The sequence below is a fragment of the Cololabis saira genome, chromosome 21 (assembly GCF_033807715.1).
Source record: "Cololabis saira isolate AMF1-May2022 chromosome 21, fColSai1.1, whole genome shotgun sequence".
NCBI lineage: Eukaryota > Metazoa > Chordata > Actinopteri > Beloniformes > Belonidae > Cololabis > Cololabis saira.
In genome coordinates, this window is record NC_084607.1 from 5,803,553 (window position 1) to 5,818,328 (window position 14,776).

A 14,776-nucleotide genomic window follows, 5' to 3' on the forward strand; every position below is an offset into this window, starting at 1 on the left:
GTCACGTGCATTTGTTTTGATAGTGAATGAAGACGGGACGGACTTTCAAAACTACTTTTCTGTTTCACCAAGTGAACAGACGGAACGCAAAAAAAAAGATGTTAAACTGCTGGAAAGGAACTGGAATTTACCGGGATACCTTAAACAAGGAAGCCAGGGAGCGGTAGGCTATATGGAGAAAATAATGATTATTAACGGTCTGGATCCATATGAAATCACTACTAAAGAATGGAGCTCGATGAGGATTTACTGCCGCAGTTCTGCAGAACCATCGTCTTACTACCTTGTTTAGTGTTTGGCAGCTGCTTTGGTAAATGTTTGACTCGCCATGTGTTTCAATAAATTTGTATAATAGTACAACATACAGTACATCTTTTTTATCACTCTTACTTCTCTTTTCTTTTTTTTTTACCGCTATATTATGCTGAAGAGGCTCCGAGGCGTGAGCAATATTTTTCTTTTCCACGTGAGATTATTTTTTTCTTCTGCAGCTACAAATAGAGTTGATATTTTTTCCTCAACAAACTAGTTTTATCTAAAGATTGGGGTTATGTATGTATGTATTCTGTATCATCCGGAGCTGAGATAGTTCTGCCCTTCAATTAGAGACCTGTAATTGCGTTTTTTTTGGTCATCGGACGCCAGGCGATCAATAAAATATTCTTGCATACCTAAAATAAAACAAAACATAAACAGGTGTTGTTGTTGTTTTTTTTAATCACGTAGCCTTTCCATAATGATTACATTTCGCGCTGCTAACGTCACACGTAACGTATGCTATATTACAGTGTTTAATCATACACTCCCTTATCTCCCTATTCCTCTATTCTTTCCTGCTTATCGCTCAAACAAATCATTATTTATAAATTAACATCAGCATTAATTTAAGATACCTTCATTATTTATGGAAGGCCACTGTCTAACATCATCAATCCAGCTATAATGATGCTGTAGAGCGTCAGGTTACAATAACATTGCTGCGGTGGCAGATTGACACCTGCCACCGCAGCAATGGCGCCGCCGCAAGATGGCGGCACACACAAACCGGTCGCCGGATTCGTGTATATATATATATTTGCCTTAGGTTCTTACCAACATGGTATTAACCATTAATATATATGCAGACAAGAAAAAAAAAAAGGACCCTTCGCTCTGTATCTGCAGCTCTGGATCGCCGGTGAATTTGTGTCCTCGTGCTCGTATCAACAGCTCATGCCATGCACAGTTACGACCGCGGCGGCGTCGTCAAAACCTGGTCGACATTTAAACGCCGCCGCGCTGGGTCTTGCAATAATTACATCCTGGAGAGAATCCCATGCTGGAGACAGAAGCTTCGGTAAAAGCTGGGAAGATTTTCCAAAACATCCAAAAGCCCGGCGTTGGTCACAGGTTGAACGCCGGCGGCCGGTGGTAGCTGAGCGGTCTCTTGATGGTGGAGCGCTTCCTGTTCTCCTGGGTGATGGGGATGAGGACCACGCCCACCACGAACACCATCAGGCCGATGGACAGCAGCGCCGGGCCCAGGATGTTGGTGACGGGCCGGCACTGGCCGGCGAAGTACAGCGCGCTGATCACCACGCCGCACACCAGGAAGCCGCCGCCGGTGGACATGAGGTGGATGGGGAACCAGAAGACGTCGCAGCGGCCGGCGCCGGCGCCGCTGGCGTCCGTGGTCCACAGGGACTCGCTGCGGGACAGGCTGAACACGGTGCTGGCCGTGTGGCTCGGCGGGGTCAGCTGGTCCCGGGACTGGGACAGCGGGCACTCCCCCAGGGGGATGTTCTCCGGGCCTGACATGACCTCCGGGGCTCTGTGGAGGCAGGAGAGTCACGCCACGGTTACAGAGACGGATAGAAAACACGGATATTTTAAAATACCATCATTTACGAACCCGCATAAATTAGCTGTTAACCCCTGTACTGTCTTTGGGTCAAGGAAGGAGGAAGAGAAGAAGGGAGGAAAGAAGGAAGGAAGGAAGGAAGGAAGGAAGAATGAAAAGAAGGAAATAAAGAAGGAAGGAAGGAAGAAAAGAAGGGAGGGAGGAAGGAAGGAAGGAAGGAAGGAAGGAAGGAAGGAAGGAAGGAAGGAAGGAAGGAAGGAAGGAAGGAAGGAAGGAAGGAAGGAAAAAAACTAGCAAGGAAGGTAAGAAGGAAGGAGAGAGCAGGAGGAAAGAAGGAAGAAAGGGAAGGAAGGAAGGAAGGAAGGAAGGAAGGAAGGAAGGAAGGAAGGAAGGAAGGAAAGAGGAAGGGAAGAAGGAAGGAAGGGAGAAAACAAGGAAAGAAAGAAAGAAGGGAGAAAAGAAGGAAGGAAGGGAGAAAAAAGGAAGGGAAGAAGGAAGGAAGGAAGGAAGGAAGGGAGAAAACAAGGAAAGAAGGAAGGAAGGAGAAAAAAGAAGGAAGGAAGGAAGGAAGGAAGGGAGGAAGGGAGAATAGACAAAGTAAGGAAGGAAGGAAGGAAGGAAGGGAGAAAAGAAGGAAGGAAGGAAGGAAGGAAGGGAGGAAGGGAGAAAAGACAAAGGAAGGAAGGAAGGGAGAAAAGAGGAAGGGAAGAAGGAAGGAAGGGAGAAAAGAAGGAAGGAAGGAAGGGAGAAAACAAGGAAAGAAGGAAGGAAGGGAGAAAAGAAGGAAGGAAGGAAGGGAGAAAACAAGGAAAGAAGGAAGGAAGGAGAAAAAAGAAGGAAGGAAGGAAGGAAGGAAGGAAGGAAGGAAGGGAGGAAGGGAGAATAGACAAAGTAAGGAAGGAAGGGAGAAAAGAAGGAAGGAAGGAAGGAAGGAAGGGAGGAAGGGAGAAAAGACAAAGGAAGGAAGGAAGGAAGGGAAAAAAGGAGGAAGGAAGGAAGGAAGGAAGGAAGGAAGGAAGGAAGGAAGGAAGGAAGGAAGGAAGGAAAGAAGGGAGAAAAGAGGAAGGGAAGAAGGAAGGAAGGGAGAAAACAAGGAAAGAAAGAAAGAAGGGAGAAAAGAAGGAAGGAAGGAAGGGAGAAAACAAGGAAAGAAGGAAGGAAGGAGAAAAAAGAAGGAAGGAAGGAAGGAAGGAAGGAAGGAAGGAAGGAAGGGAGGAAGGGAGAATAGACAAAGTAAGGAAGGAAGGAAGGAAGGAAGGGAGAAAAGAAGGAAGGAAGGAAGGAAGGAAGGGAGGAAGGGAGAAAAGACAAAGGAAGGAAGGAAGGAAGGGAAAAGAGGAGGAAGGAAGGAAGGAAGGAAGGAAGGAAGGAAGGAAGGAAGGAAGGAAGGAAGGAAGGAAGGAAGGAAGGAAGGAAGGAAGGGAGAAAAGAGGAAGGGAGAAGGAAGGACAGAGCAGGAGGAAAGAAGGAACAGGAGAATTAGGTCATTTTGACCCAAAGTACAAAGGACAGTACAAAGGTTAAGGTGCTATGAGCAGCCAAACCTACAGGGGGCAGTGTAACGAGAAGATAAAGTCATGCTAGCCAATCGGAATCCTGGAAAAAAACATCAACAAATGACACGAGTAACTTCCAGTTACTTCCAAGATGAACGAGAGTCTTTCGTTTGGAGTGACAGAGAAGTGGAGTTACTTTTAAGTGTGACGTTAGAATATAAAACAGGTAAAATACAAGAAAATATTGACAGTGGCCAAACAAATTGTAAACACAGGTCGCACTCATGATGCTGGTGACGTTTCTGTCGCATAATGTGACGTTCTGAAGCCTAAATGTCTGTTTCTCTCTATTTACAAGCAAACGTGAAGACGGTCGGCATACTTTCCCCGGTGTGTCGCCACAGGTCGGCCTCCCGTCGGGAGCTTTTCAGCCGATTCGACATGTTGAATCGGTGTCGGCCGTCGGTGAAACAACTCACTCTGTGATTGGCTGTTCCCAGAATTTCCCAGAATGCTTTTCGTCGTCATTTGCGGACTGAATAAAAAAAACCATTTCTAGCGAGAAATAAATATTTTACTTTCATAATATTCACTCAGTGAATGTACATAATCACTCGCTTGTCTTTTTCAAACCGCGCCAGAATAAAGGCTGATTTATGGTTCTGCGTTACACCAACGCAGAGCCTTACTGCGTAGGTTACGCGGCGACGCGCGCCATACGCCGTAGGCTCTGCGTTGATGTAACGCGGAACCATAAATCAGCTCCGGAGCCGGCAGGCAGAAAATCCTGAAATTTTCAGAGCAAATTACTTAACAGGCGTAGCTACAACTGTTAGATTCTGTTCATCTATTAAACCAACATTTATCTTCCTAAATGATTTATTTCAGCCAGCAGTAATTCTACACAGAGTTTTGTTTCTCAATAAAGCTTTGAAAAAAAAGCGCTGTCCTCCTCCTTGAGCCCCTGAATACAGACTACCGCTGCCTGCTGGTATGGAGGGGAATTACCTCTCACGCATGCGCAGAACGTACGTGCTAGTTCGCCGTCGGGTGTCGTATTTGCGGTGTGTCTAGTGAGCCCGACCCAGCAGTCGGCAGACAGCGGGCGACGTCTAGTTGGTGTGTCAAGGCCTTTAGGTAACCATAATATAATAATAAGATAAACTTGTTTGAATTGTAAAGTGGGTTTAGCTAAATACAATCTTTGACTAAAACTAGACTAAAATGGTCCTGGACAATTCGGACTAAAATAAGACTAAAATGCTCAGACTTTTAGTCGACTGAAACTTGACACGACTAAAAAGAGAATGAACGTGACTAAAACTAATAAAAACTAAAACTATAGCTTGACCCAAGACTAGACTAAAACTAAAACGGAAACAGTCTGACAGAAACAAACACGACTGTGACGGCATTGATGTCACAGTTTCCTGCAAGGCGACGCAGCGATCATTCAGGTCTTCCTACAAAAAAGATAATCTATCGAACCTTTAACATGAATTTTAAACAGTTTTAGTCATAAAATCAAGTACAGCATGTTCAGAGAAAACAGCATGAAAGCACATCCTAAAGAGATCATGATTCGGCCTTCTGGCCCGGCCGTCCTTACAGTTTTCCTCCAGTTCTGTGAAGTTTGCGGGTCTCTCTCCGCGGCTCTCCGAGGTCCCGCCACGGCGTTTGTAATTGGACTGGACCCTCGCTACGCCTCGGTTTTTTTATTTTCAGTCGCTCTGCTGGGATCCTGCTGCTGGGTTTGGGATCATTTCCTGTCACATGACCCACTTTTAGCCAACCTTTAGCCGCCAGACAGACGTCCCCCCACGCTTAACTCTATAAACCTACCTCTCCGCCACCGTGCTTGACGGTTGCTACGAGTCTGTGGCGCTTCGGTTTTTCTTCAAATATGCTTTTGTCCCACAAGTGTGGTGGTTTCCTCGGATGCAGCTCTGCAGAAGAGGCTTCTTTTTCCCCAGGTGACTCTTCCACAGAGGCCGTACTTCAGATTCATAGAGGACGTCTCTATTCGTCTCTTTTTTAACAGGTAACAGGAAACTATTAGGAGTGCAGGATTTTTAGTTCCTGCTCATCCACATTAAAGAGGACCCGGCTCAGGAGGTTCAGGGATCTGGTTTCCGGGGATGAACCCCGGTCTCCTCCATGGGGGGGGAAGAGGCCGACCCAGGACCCAGGACACGCTGAAGGGGGAACGGTTCTCGACTGGCCCGGGGATGGCACTTTTCCACTAGTATCTACTCGTCTCTCCTCCACTCAGTTTAGTTTTTTCCCACTCGGGGTCTAACGTGCCGAGTAGATACTTTTCTGTAACTATTCTGCCGAGGTTCTAAGCGGCTGAGTCGGGCTGTGATGTCATCACACTACAGGCCACCGATTGCAGGGCCGCCGCAAGGGGTGTGCGAACCGTGGGACTGCACGGGGCCTTGGACCCAAGGGGCCTCGCGCTATGGGCCGTTTTTTTTTTTTTTCAATTTCTTTTTTTTTTTATTTTATTTTTTCAAAATTTTTTTTTCATTTTTTTTTCATTTTTTCCCTTATAAATATCAACAGTCACATTCCATTACAGACCTAAATGTGTACTAGTCTGTGCATATCAATAAATATATGTGCAATGATGCGCGTGTCTGTTGTTCAATACAACTTATCAGACCAAGCGCAGACACAAGCTGCTCTGATCCAGTTGGTGGAGTTGGAACAAACTGTCACACAATGTTGAGAGAACGAGACAGAATCAGGAAATTTCCATCAGGGGATAAAAAAAAGAAAAAAAACTAAAGAAAATGGAAGAGTTTAATGCCTCTCTGAAAGGCTCGTTTGATAAATTTGTTACAAAAATCACCGATCCCACCGGGTCTCAAGCAGCCGTGGGGCCCCGCGTCGAGGCAAGAGATGATGATGAGGCAGGGGAAGGTATCCAGTATTTTGATAATTGGAGAGTTAAAATTGCGCACATAGACACCCGATCTGACCCGAAAAACCCATAAAATTTCGAGGGCCCCCCCCCAGCCATTTCGCACAGGGCTTCGCAAATCTCCCAGGCAGCTCTGACCGATTGGTCGGGGGGTTGGAGTCAGACGTCTGAGTCAGGATGAGCGACTCTGACGGCGGCTTCTTGTTCATTTTATTCCAGCATCAATGGCCGCAGAAGTCTACAAAAAACAGAATAACAGGAGCGCTGCTGGTGTCCCCACAACCACCGGTGCTCTTGCAACAGTGAACTCAAAAGAAAAAAATGCAGGCACTCTGGTGGCTTGAAAAAAGTTAAAAAACCTTTATTTAGACTGGGTTACATCTAAAAAACAGCAACGCGTGTCGGCTTGCGCCTTCCTCAGGGTGTATCAGTTGTGATTCAACATTAGCAGAGTTAAAATCATTGCTACTATGATTTACCTTTGAACAAATGAAGAAATCCTCATTGGACGCAAAACAGGAAAAAAATATATAGCACTGTTTTGGATTTAGGAAATGGAAAAACATAAACTCCATACACCCTGAGGAAGGCGCAAGCCGACACGCGTTGGTGTTTTTTTAGATGTAACCCAGTCTAAATAAAGCTTTTTTTTTTACTTTTTTTCAAGCCACCAGAGTGCCTGCATTTTTTTCTTTTGAGTTGGCAGCAGAAGTCTGTTTGGTGATCCAACTCTGAGGTGCAGATGTTCATAAACCTGGTGCTGAGGAGAGAATTAAAAAGGGATCTAGACGGAGATAAGGAACGACCAGATCTACCAGGAGCTCTGTCACTTCATAGCTGCTCAGCTACCAACGGACTTTTCAGCAGCGCCGAGACAAACTAAAAAACATTAAAAAGCGTTGCCACTTGAAACTTCTCTTACTCTCATTTTATATGAGATATCAAACACAAGTCTCAGACCCAGCAGCACATACATATACGGTGGCCGACAAGGGCCAAACGCACTGCAACGGCCTAATGCGTCTCAGTTAAGGAAAACGCCTTCAAGTACAGAAACGATTCAAATTCACAAACTCAAAACGAGGAACAAAAAGAGGAACGTGGTGCAAATGAAAAAACGTGCTGCAAAAAACAAAGACAAGACCGAACAGCTGACTGAACCACAGTGTTTACATCCATGGTTTAAACATACAGCAGGAACGGTAATGTGATTTTTATCTGACTATATTTATATACAATGTTTATATCACTGTACAACGCTGTACATACGAGACGTTTCTTTATTATATTTTAACATTACAGTCAGCTGTTCGGTCTCTCTCTACATCCCGTGTGTCTGTCCATTGAGCTGTTACGCCGAGATGTCGAGAAAAAAGTCAAAATGTCGAGAAAAAAGTCGAAATGTCGAGATTAATGTGTTGAAGTACAATCTTGAGAAAAAAATCGAAATGTCGAGAAAAAAATCGAAATGTCGAAAAAAAAGTCAAAATGTCGAGGAAATAGTTGAAATGCTGAGATTAAAAAGGAAAGGAAAAAGGAAGAAAAAAAGAGAAAAATTATGTCCATTATTATAACCTATTAATGGTAAAAATGTATTTTAGTTAATTTAATTTCCATTGAGCTGTTACGCCGAGAGCGCCCCCTGCAGGTTTGGAGCACTTCCGGTTGTAGTGACAGGTTATGAAGCGTTTTTCTTTTGAAGATGGTTTCTTGTTTTATATCGTTTTGTGCTTTGCATCGTTTCTCTATTTGCAGCGTTTGATGATGCTGCATTTGTCTTTGTTTTTTGCAGCAAGTTTTTTCATTTGCACCACGTTCCTCTTTTTGTACCTCGTTTTGAGTTTGTGAATTTGAATCGTTTCTGTACTTGAAGACGTTTTCCTGAACTGAGACGCATTAGAGCGTTGCAGTGCTCCTCCAGGTTCTACATCTTTAGTGTTATTGTCTTCTCCGTTTAGATACACAATCAAATACGTCACAGCAGCTTCTACAACCTCCTACTTCTGCTCCGGGTGCTGGATTGTTATGGAAAAGAAACCAGGCCAAGTTGAGCCGAGCTGAGATGAGTAGAGCTAAGTAGGAACTAGTGGAAAAGTGCCATTAGTTCCTCCCAGAGGAGGAGGAGAGGGAGGTCTGGGCCTTTTCCCCCTCAGACCCGGATAAATGGAAAATGATGGATGGACCTTTGACACCTCAACTCTTTAGTCAATAAATGTGTTGAACATTGAATATGCGATCTCAGGCTCGGTTTCACTCCTCTTCTCGGCTCTGGCGACGCCGTCGCTTCAGTGACAAAGATTCAAATGGGAAAGCTGGGACAGATTAGACTCGAACAAACGTAAAGTAACATTAACCCTTGTGATGTCTTTGGGTCAAGGGAGGGTGAAGGGAGAAAAGAAGGAAGGAAGGAAGGAAGGAAGGAAGGAAGGAAGGAAGGAAGGAAGGAAGGAAGGAAGGAAGGAAGGAAGGAAGGAAGGAAGGAAGGAAGGAAGGAAGGGAGAAAAGAAGGAAGGAAAGAAGGAAGGAAGGAAGGAAGGAAGGGAGAAAAGAAGGAAGGAATGGAGAAAAGAAGGAAGGAAAGAAGGAAGGAAGGAAAGAAGGAAGGAAGGAAGGAAGGAAGGAAGGAAGGAAGGAAGGAAGGAAGGAAGGAAGGAAGGTAGGAAGGAAGGAAGGAAGGAAGGAAGGAAGGAAGGGAGGAAGGAAGGAAGGGAGAAAAGAAGGAAGGAAGGAAGGAAGGAAGGAAGGAAGGAAAGAAGGAAGGAAGGAAGGAAGGAAGGAAGGAAGGAAGGAAGGAAGGAAGGAAGGAAGGAAGGAAGGAAGGAAGGAAGGAAGGAAGGAAGGAAGGAAGGAAGGAAGGAAGGAAGGAAGGGAGAAAAGAAGGAAGGAAAGAAGGAAGGAAGGAAGGAAGGAAGGGAGAAAAGAAGGAAGGAATGGAGAAAAGAAGGAAGGAAAGAAGGAAGGAAGGAAGGAAAGAAGGAAGGAAAGAAGGAAGGAAGGAAGGAAGGAAGGAAGGAAGGAAGGAAGGAAGGAAGGGAGGAAGGAAGGAAGGGAAAAAAGAAGGAAGGAAAGAAAGAAGGAAAGAAGGAAGGAAAGAAGGAAGGAAAGAAGGGAGGAAAAAAAGAAGGAAAGGAGAAAACAAGGAAAGAATCTATGAGGGGAGTAAAGAAGGAAGGAGAGAGCAGGAGTAAAGAAGGAAGGAGAATTGGGTCATTTTGACCCGAAGACAGTACAAGGGTTAATCAGGATTAGCAGAACTAAGGTGGGGCGCGTTTCCTGCTCGTTCCTCCCCTGCAGAGAAAAAGAGGCTTCATAGCTTCAGAAATCCTTTTCCCATGAAAAGATAGATGGATGGATGAGAGTTAAATAACATCGTTGGCCTTTCAGATTCACTCAGTAACCAAAGTTTCCTCCTCTCCACGTCCGTCACGATCCCTCCCTCCATCCGAGGAGGTCGTCAGCCTCCTGAGCTGTTTACAGCAGCTTCTTCCTGCCGTTCAGGGGCGTATTATCTCCCCTCTCTGTAAACCTCTTCTCCGGGGAGAGCCTCTAAATCCTCATTAGGATTTACGTCACCTTTACTCCGTCTTCTGTGTGGCGTTCACTGACGGGCCGTGGAGGACCTGGGACGCTCCTGTGTCCTGCAGATCCTCCCTGTGCTGCTGCTCGAAGATATTTCTGTCTCCATAAACCAGCAGCAGGTTTTACAGAAGAGTATTAGGGCCAGGCAGGAGAAAAATACAAATATTTTAGGGGAGGAAGATTTTTTTTTTTTTTCATTATGCGCTTCAAGAAAAAAGTCGAAATGTCGAGAAAAAAGTTGAAATGTCGAGAAAAGAAAGGCAAAATGTCAAGATTAATGTTGAAGTACAATTTCGAGAAAAAAGTTGAAATGTCAAGAAAAAAGTTGAAATTTTAAGAAAAAAGTTGAAATGTCGAGAAAAAAAAGGCAAAATGTCAAGATTAATTTGGAAGTACAATTTCGAGAAAAAAGTTGAAATATCGAGAAAAAAGTCGAAATGTCGAGAAAAAAGTCGAAATGTCGAGAATAATGTTGAAGTACAATTTTGAGAAAAAAGTTGAAATGTTGAGAAAAAAGTTGAAATGTCGAGAAAAAAGTCGAAATGTCGAGAAAAAAGTCGAAATGTCGAGATTAATGTTGAAGTACAATTTTGAGAAAAAAGTTGAAATGTTGAGAAAAAAGTTGAAATGTCGAGAAAAAAGTCGAAATGTCGAGAAAAAAGTCGAAATGTCGAGATTAATGTTGAAGTACAATTTTGAGAAAAAAGTCGAAATTTAAAAAAAAATCTAAATTTCGTGAATAAAGTTGCAATTTTGAGAAAAAAGGTCAAATGTTGAGAAAAAAGGTCAAATGTTGAGAAAAAAGTCGAAATGTCGAGGTTAATATTGAAGTACAATTTTGAGAAAAAAGTCGATATGTCGAGAAAAAAGTCAAAATTTCGTCAATAAAGTTGAAATGTCGAGAAAAAAGTTGAAATATCGAGGTTAATGTTGAAGTACAATTTTGAGAAAAAAGTCGAAATGTCGAGAAAAGTTGAAATGTTGAGAAAAAAGGCGAAATTTCGACTTTATTCACAACATTTCGAACTTATTCTTCAACTTGTATTTCAACAATAATCTCGACATTTCGACTTTTTTCTCGAATTGCACAATAACAAATATTTTTTCTCTTGCATGGCCCTAATATTCTGCTGAAAGCTGCAATCTGTCCGACGGCCACTAGGTGGAGACTCCTGTCGTTGCTGAATAAGAGCCTGAAAGGAGGCGACACTCAAAGCACTTAAAGATGCTCTGCAGCTTAACGAGGATGTTGGTTTCCCTCCTTCATAATGAGATCCTCAGGCTGATTACAAGTCCAATTAAACTATATAATAAGAGTCCACAAAGCAGGAAGCTGCACCCTTGCAGCTACGCCCATCTAGTTAATATCCAGCTGAAGAAGTGAAGCTTTATGATCTTAAGTAAAGCAGAACTGGAGCATCCATCCCTCGTCAGCTCAGAAACAAGCTGCCACTTCTTCTTTGTTGAGTTCAAAGTTAATTATTAAGAAAAATTAAGAAAAAAGGAAAAAACATCAGGCATGGGAAGGGCCTTATGTAAGATCTGCCGGTTCAATCTCTTTTTGGCCCCTCGAGGCAACAAAGCTGCCGATCACTTCACATAAATACGATCCGGAAACGATTAAACCGTCAACGTTAATCAGGCGTAATGCACGTGGTTTGGGGACGCAATCGAACTCAACACACAAAGAAATCTGATTTACTGAAATTTCCACTTATTTGACCCCCGGAAACGGATAAAACAGGAGTAAATGAAGACAAACACCTACCTCTGAGACGCCTAAGGATCAAATAAACATCCAGAAATCTGACAGAGAAGCTGAGAGACAAACTTCCTCCCCCCGTCTGACCAGAGAGACCAGTGGAAAGAAAACCACCCGCCCTCCCGACGTTCTCCGCCTCCTCCAGAGAACCCTGTGACCACCGTCGTCTTACCATCGTTCAGCATCGCCAGCGGTCCGTCCTGATGCTGCATCCGGGGCGGCGGGGATTTCCATTGACCCCCCCGGACCCCGTCGGACGGTTGTGGCCCCTGAAATTCGGTGGCGTTCCCCCAACGAGATGCTCGGTCCCGGGTGGTGGAGGGAATCTCTCTCGGCCGGCCGGGGATCTGTCGGCTGAGAGCAGCAGGGCAGGACGGGGCAGGGCTGTTAGGACCGGACTCATTTAGCAGGCAATCACACACACACACACACTGACACACACACACACACACACACTTGTCAACACGTCAGAGCAGCATTGATCCGACAGCAGCCTGCAGCAACTATATCTGCAAGTTGCAGGTTTGTTCACTGAACACGAAATCAATGCGGCGCCGTTGGCAGGATGAAGCTCATCTAGTCACTCGGCTTCTAAAGTTTCCTGGTGATGAAAGCAGTAGGGATGTTGTTGCAACTTGACACCGTTGCTTCTACTACACGGCCCCCGCAACATCACATTTGAGCCCAGGGAGACACAAGTGTCCACCGATCTGGACACGAGCAGGGCCGCCCCTCCCTAAACGCAGAACTGTGCGTAGTAGGGCCTCATCTTCCAACGGCAGGGGCGGATCTAAGGGGGGGGCCACGGGGGGCCGAGGCCCCGCCCGTAATCTGATAGGCCCCTGAAGTGCCCCTGTTCTGTCAATCAACGGGCAAGCTGAGAATTTGATGATCAATGACTACGTTTACATGCAGTCAAAATTCGGGTTATTGCTAATATTCCGTTTACATGGTAATGAACAGTGTTGGGTGTAACGCGTTACAAAGTACGCGTCGCAGCATACCCTACGCCGTAAGTTCTGCATTGGTGTAACGCAGAACCATAAATCAGCCTTTAACGTGATTTTACGGGATTTTACGGGATTTTACGGGACTTCTGGTGCTGATCTGGGCACTGCAGTAATAAGGTTCCAACTACAGGACTGTCTCAGAAAATTAGAATATTGTGATAAAGTTCTTTATTTTCTGTAATGCAATTAAAAAAACAAATGTCATACATTCTGGATTCATTACAAATCAACTGAAATATTGCAAGCCTTTTATTATTTTAATATTGCTGATTATGGTTTACAGTTTAAGATTAAGATTCCCAGAATATTCTAATTTTTTGAGATAGGATATTTGAGTTTTCTTAAGCTGTAAACCATGATCAGCAATATTAAAATAATAAAAGGCTTGCAATATTTCAGTTGGTTTGTAATGAATCCAGAATGTATGACATCTTTGTTTTTGTAATTGCATTACAGAAAATCACAATTTTCTAATTTTCTGAGACAGTCCTGTATATGTTGTTCATTGGCAATCGAGTTATGGTGCAGCTCAGGTGATATTGCGGAGTAATCCAAAAGTAATGTAACTAGTTACTTTCAGCAACCAGTAACTAAGTAGTGTAAGGGATTCCTTTTTTTTAAAGTAACTAGTAATATGTAATGGATTACTTTTTTTGAGTAACTACCCCAACACTGGTAATGAATCATTCTGGATATCTGGATCAAACCAGCGACGCGCGGAGAACGTCATGACACAATTCCCGTCATTTCCGCTTCTTCTTCCTGTATCCAAATTCAAAACAAATGCTGCTTCGCGCAACTTTTCTCTCACCTTCTTGTAAATCTTCTATCCCGGTACTTTCTACCGTCTACAAATGCAGAAATGTTCATATCCTTCATTACATTTATGAAGTCTGGTGAAGTCTCCTCCTGGTCTTGTGTTTCTCCGTGTTTATAAGAACTTCCTGGACTCAAACGACCAGGATTCCTTGTGAACAGAACATGTGCAGAAAACTAATTCATGTTCCGTTTGATGGGGATATTCCGTTTGGCGTTTACATGACCCAATATTCAGGTTTTAAAAATATTTGAGTTTTTAAAAACCGGAATATGAGCAAATTCGGGTTATTCAAAGGGGTTTTTGGTGTTTACATGGCCGTGCAAATTCGGGTTATTGCCAATATTCGGGTTTTAAAAGGGTTATTGATGCATGGAAACGCAGTCACTGCTGCAGTTCCACCCCCAGACTGTTGGTGGCGCCTGTTGCATCAGTACAACTGAATAGAAGAAGAAACAGCTTGGCGCACTCTAGGCGGGACAAACAGATTCTGGTAGACGTTATTGGACAGTTTGATTTGGAGGGAGGGTTCACTTCGTTTTAAAATATTAGTGGTGGGCTGAACGTAACGTAAGGATTGCGTTTTTAATTCTGCTTCCAAAGAAAGAGGGTGATGTTAAATTCTGCCAGTCAGCGGCGAAGACATTGAACTTCAAACTACTTGGCAACACCGTGCTTTGGTGAGTGAAATGCTCTTGCTGATTTTGTACAGTAAAGTTTATGTTTGTACTAAACTTTAACTACCCAACATTAAAACCTTTGGCTTATAAAATTACCAACCGCACTTGTTAGCTACATTCAGTAGGATGAGGGGGGATGAGGGGGATGGCATCCCCCACCTGAAATAAGAACGGTCCAAATCATCCCCCCTCTAAAACTGCCATCCCCCCTTTCCATCCCTTATGTCATTTCATCAATGAATGTGGTTTTACTGTTATTTCAACATTTAGAGTCATCACCAGAAAAATAACTTATTTGACAAATTTCACATTTTTTAATAGGTCCCCTTTAAGTTGAAATTTGGTTGGAAGGATAGCACTTGTGACCTGATTGTTCAAAGATTAACCCTTCTTTCCTCCTTCCTTCCTTCCTTCCTTCCTTCCTTCCTTCCTTCCTTCCTTCCTTCCTTCCTTCCTTCCTTCCTTCCTTCCTTCCTTCCTTCCTTCCTTCCTTCCTTCCTTCCTTCCCTTCCTTCCTTCTTCCCTTCCTCTTTTCTCCCTTCCTTCCTTCCTTCCTTCCTTCCTTCCTTCCTTCCTTCCTTCCTTCCTTCCTTCCTTCCTTCCTTCCTTCCTTCCTTCCTTCCTTCCTTCCCTTCCTTCCCTTCCTTCCTTCTTCCCTTCCTCTTT

The 14,776-nt window shown here is 44.0% G+C and overlaps 1 protein-coding gene across 1 annotated transcript; it reads right to left on the bottom strand.

The window, feature by feature from the left end:
• Nucleotides 1-488: 488 nt before the first annotated feature.
• Nucleotides 489-11,910, bottom strand: LOC133422284 (phosphoinositide-interacting protein-like). Its single transcript, XM_061712233.1, has 2 exons — nt 11,776-11,910; nt 489-1,810 (listed from the first exon to the last, which is right to left on the bottom strand). The coding sequence occupies exon 2, from the start codon at nt 1,795-1,797 to the stop codon at nt 1,384-1,386; it is 414 nt and encodes a 137-aa protein (XP_061568217.1). The 5' UTR covers nt 1,798-1,810; nt 11,776-11,910; the 3' UTR covers nt 489-1,383.
• Between the last annotated feature and the right edge of the window lie 2,866 nt (nt 11,911-14,776).

Coding starts and splice junctions, on each gene's coding strand:
- LOC133422284 (XM_061712233.1), bottom strand. CDS start 1,797: ATGTCAGGCCCGGAGAACATCCCCCTGGGGGAGTGCCCGCTGTCCCAG.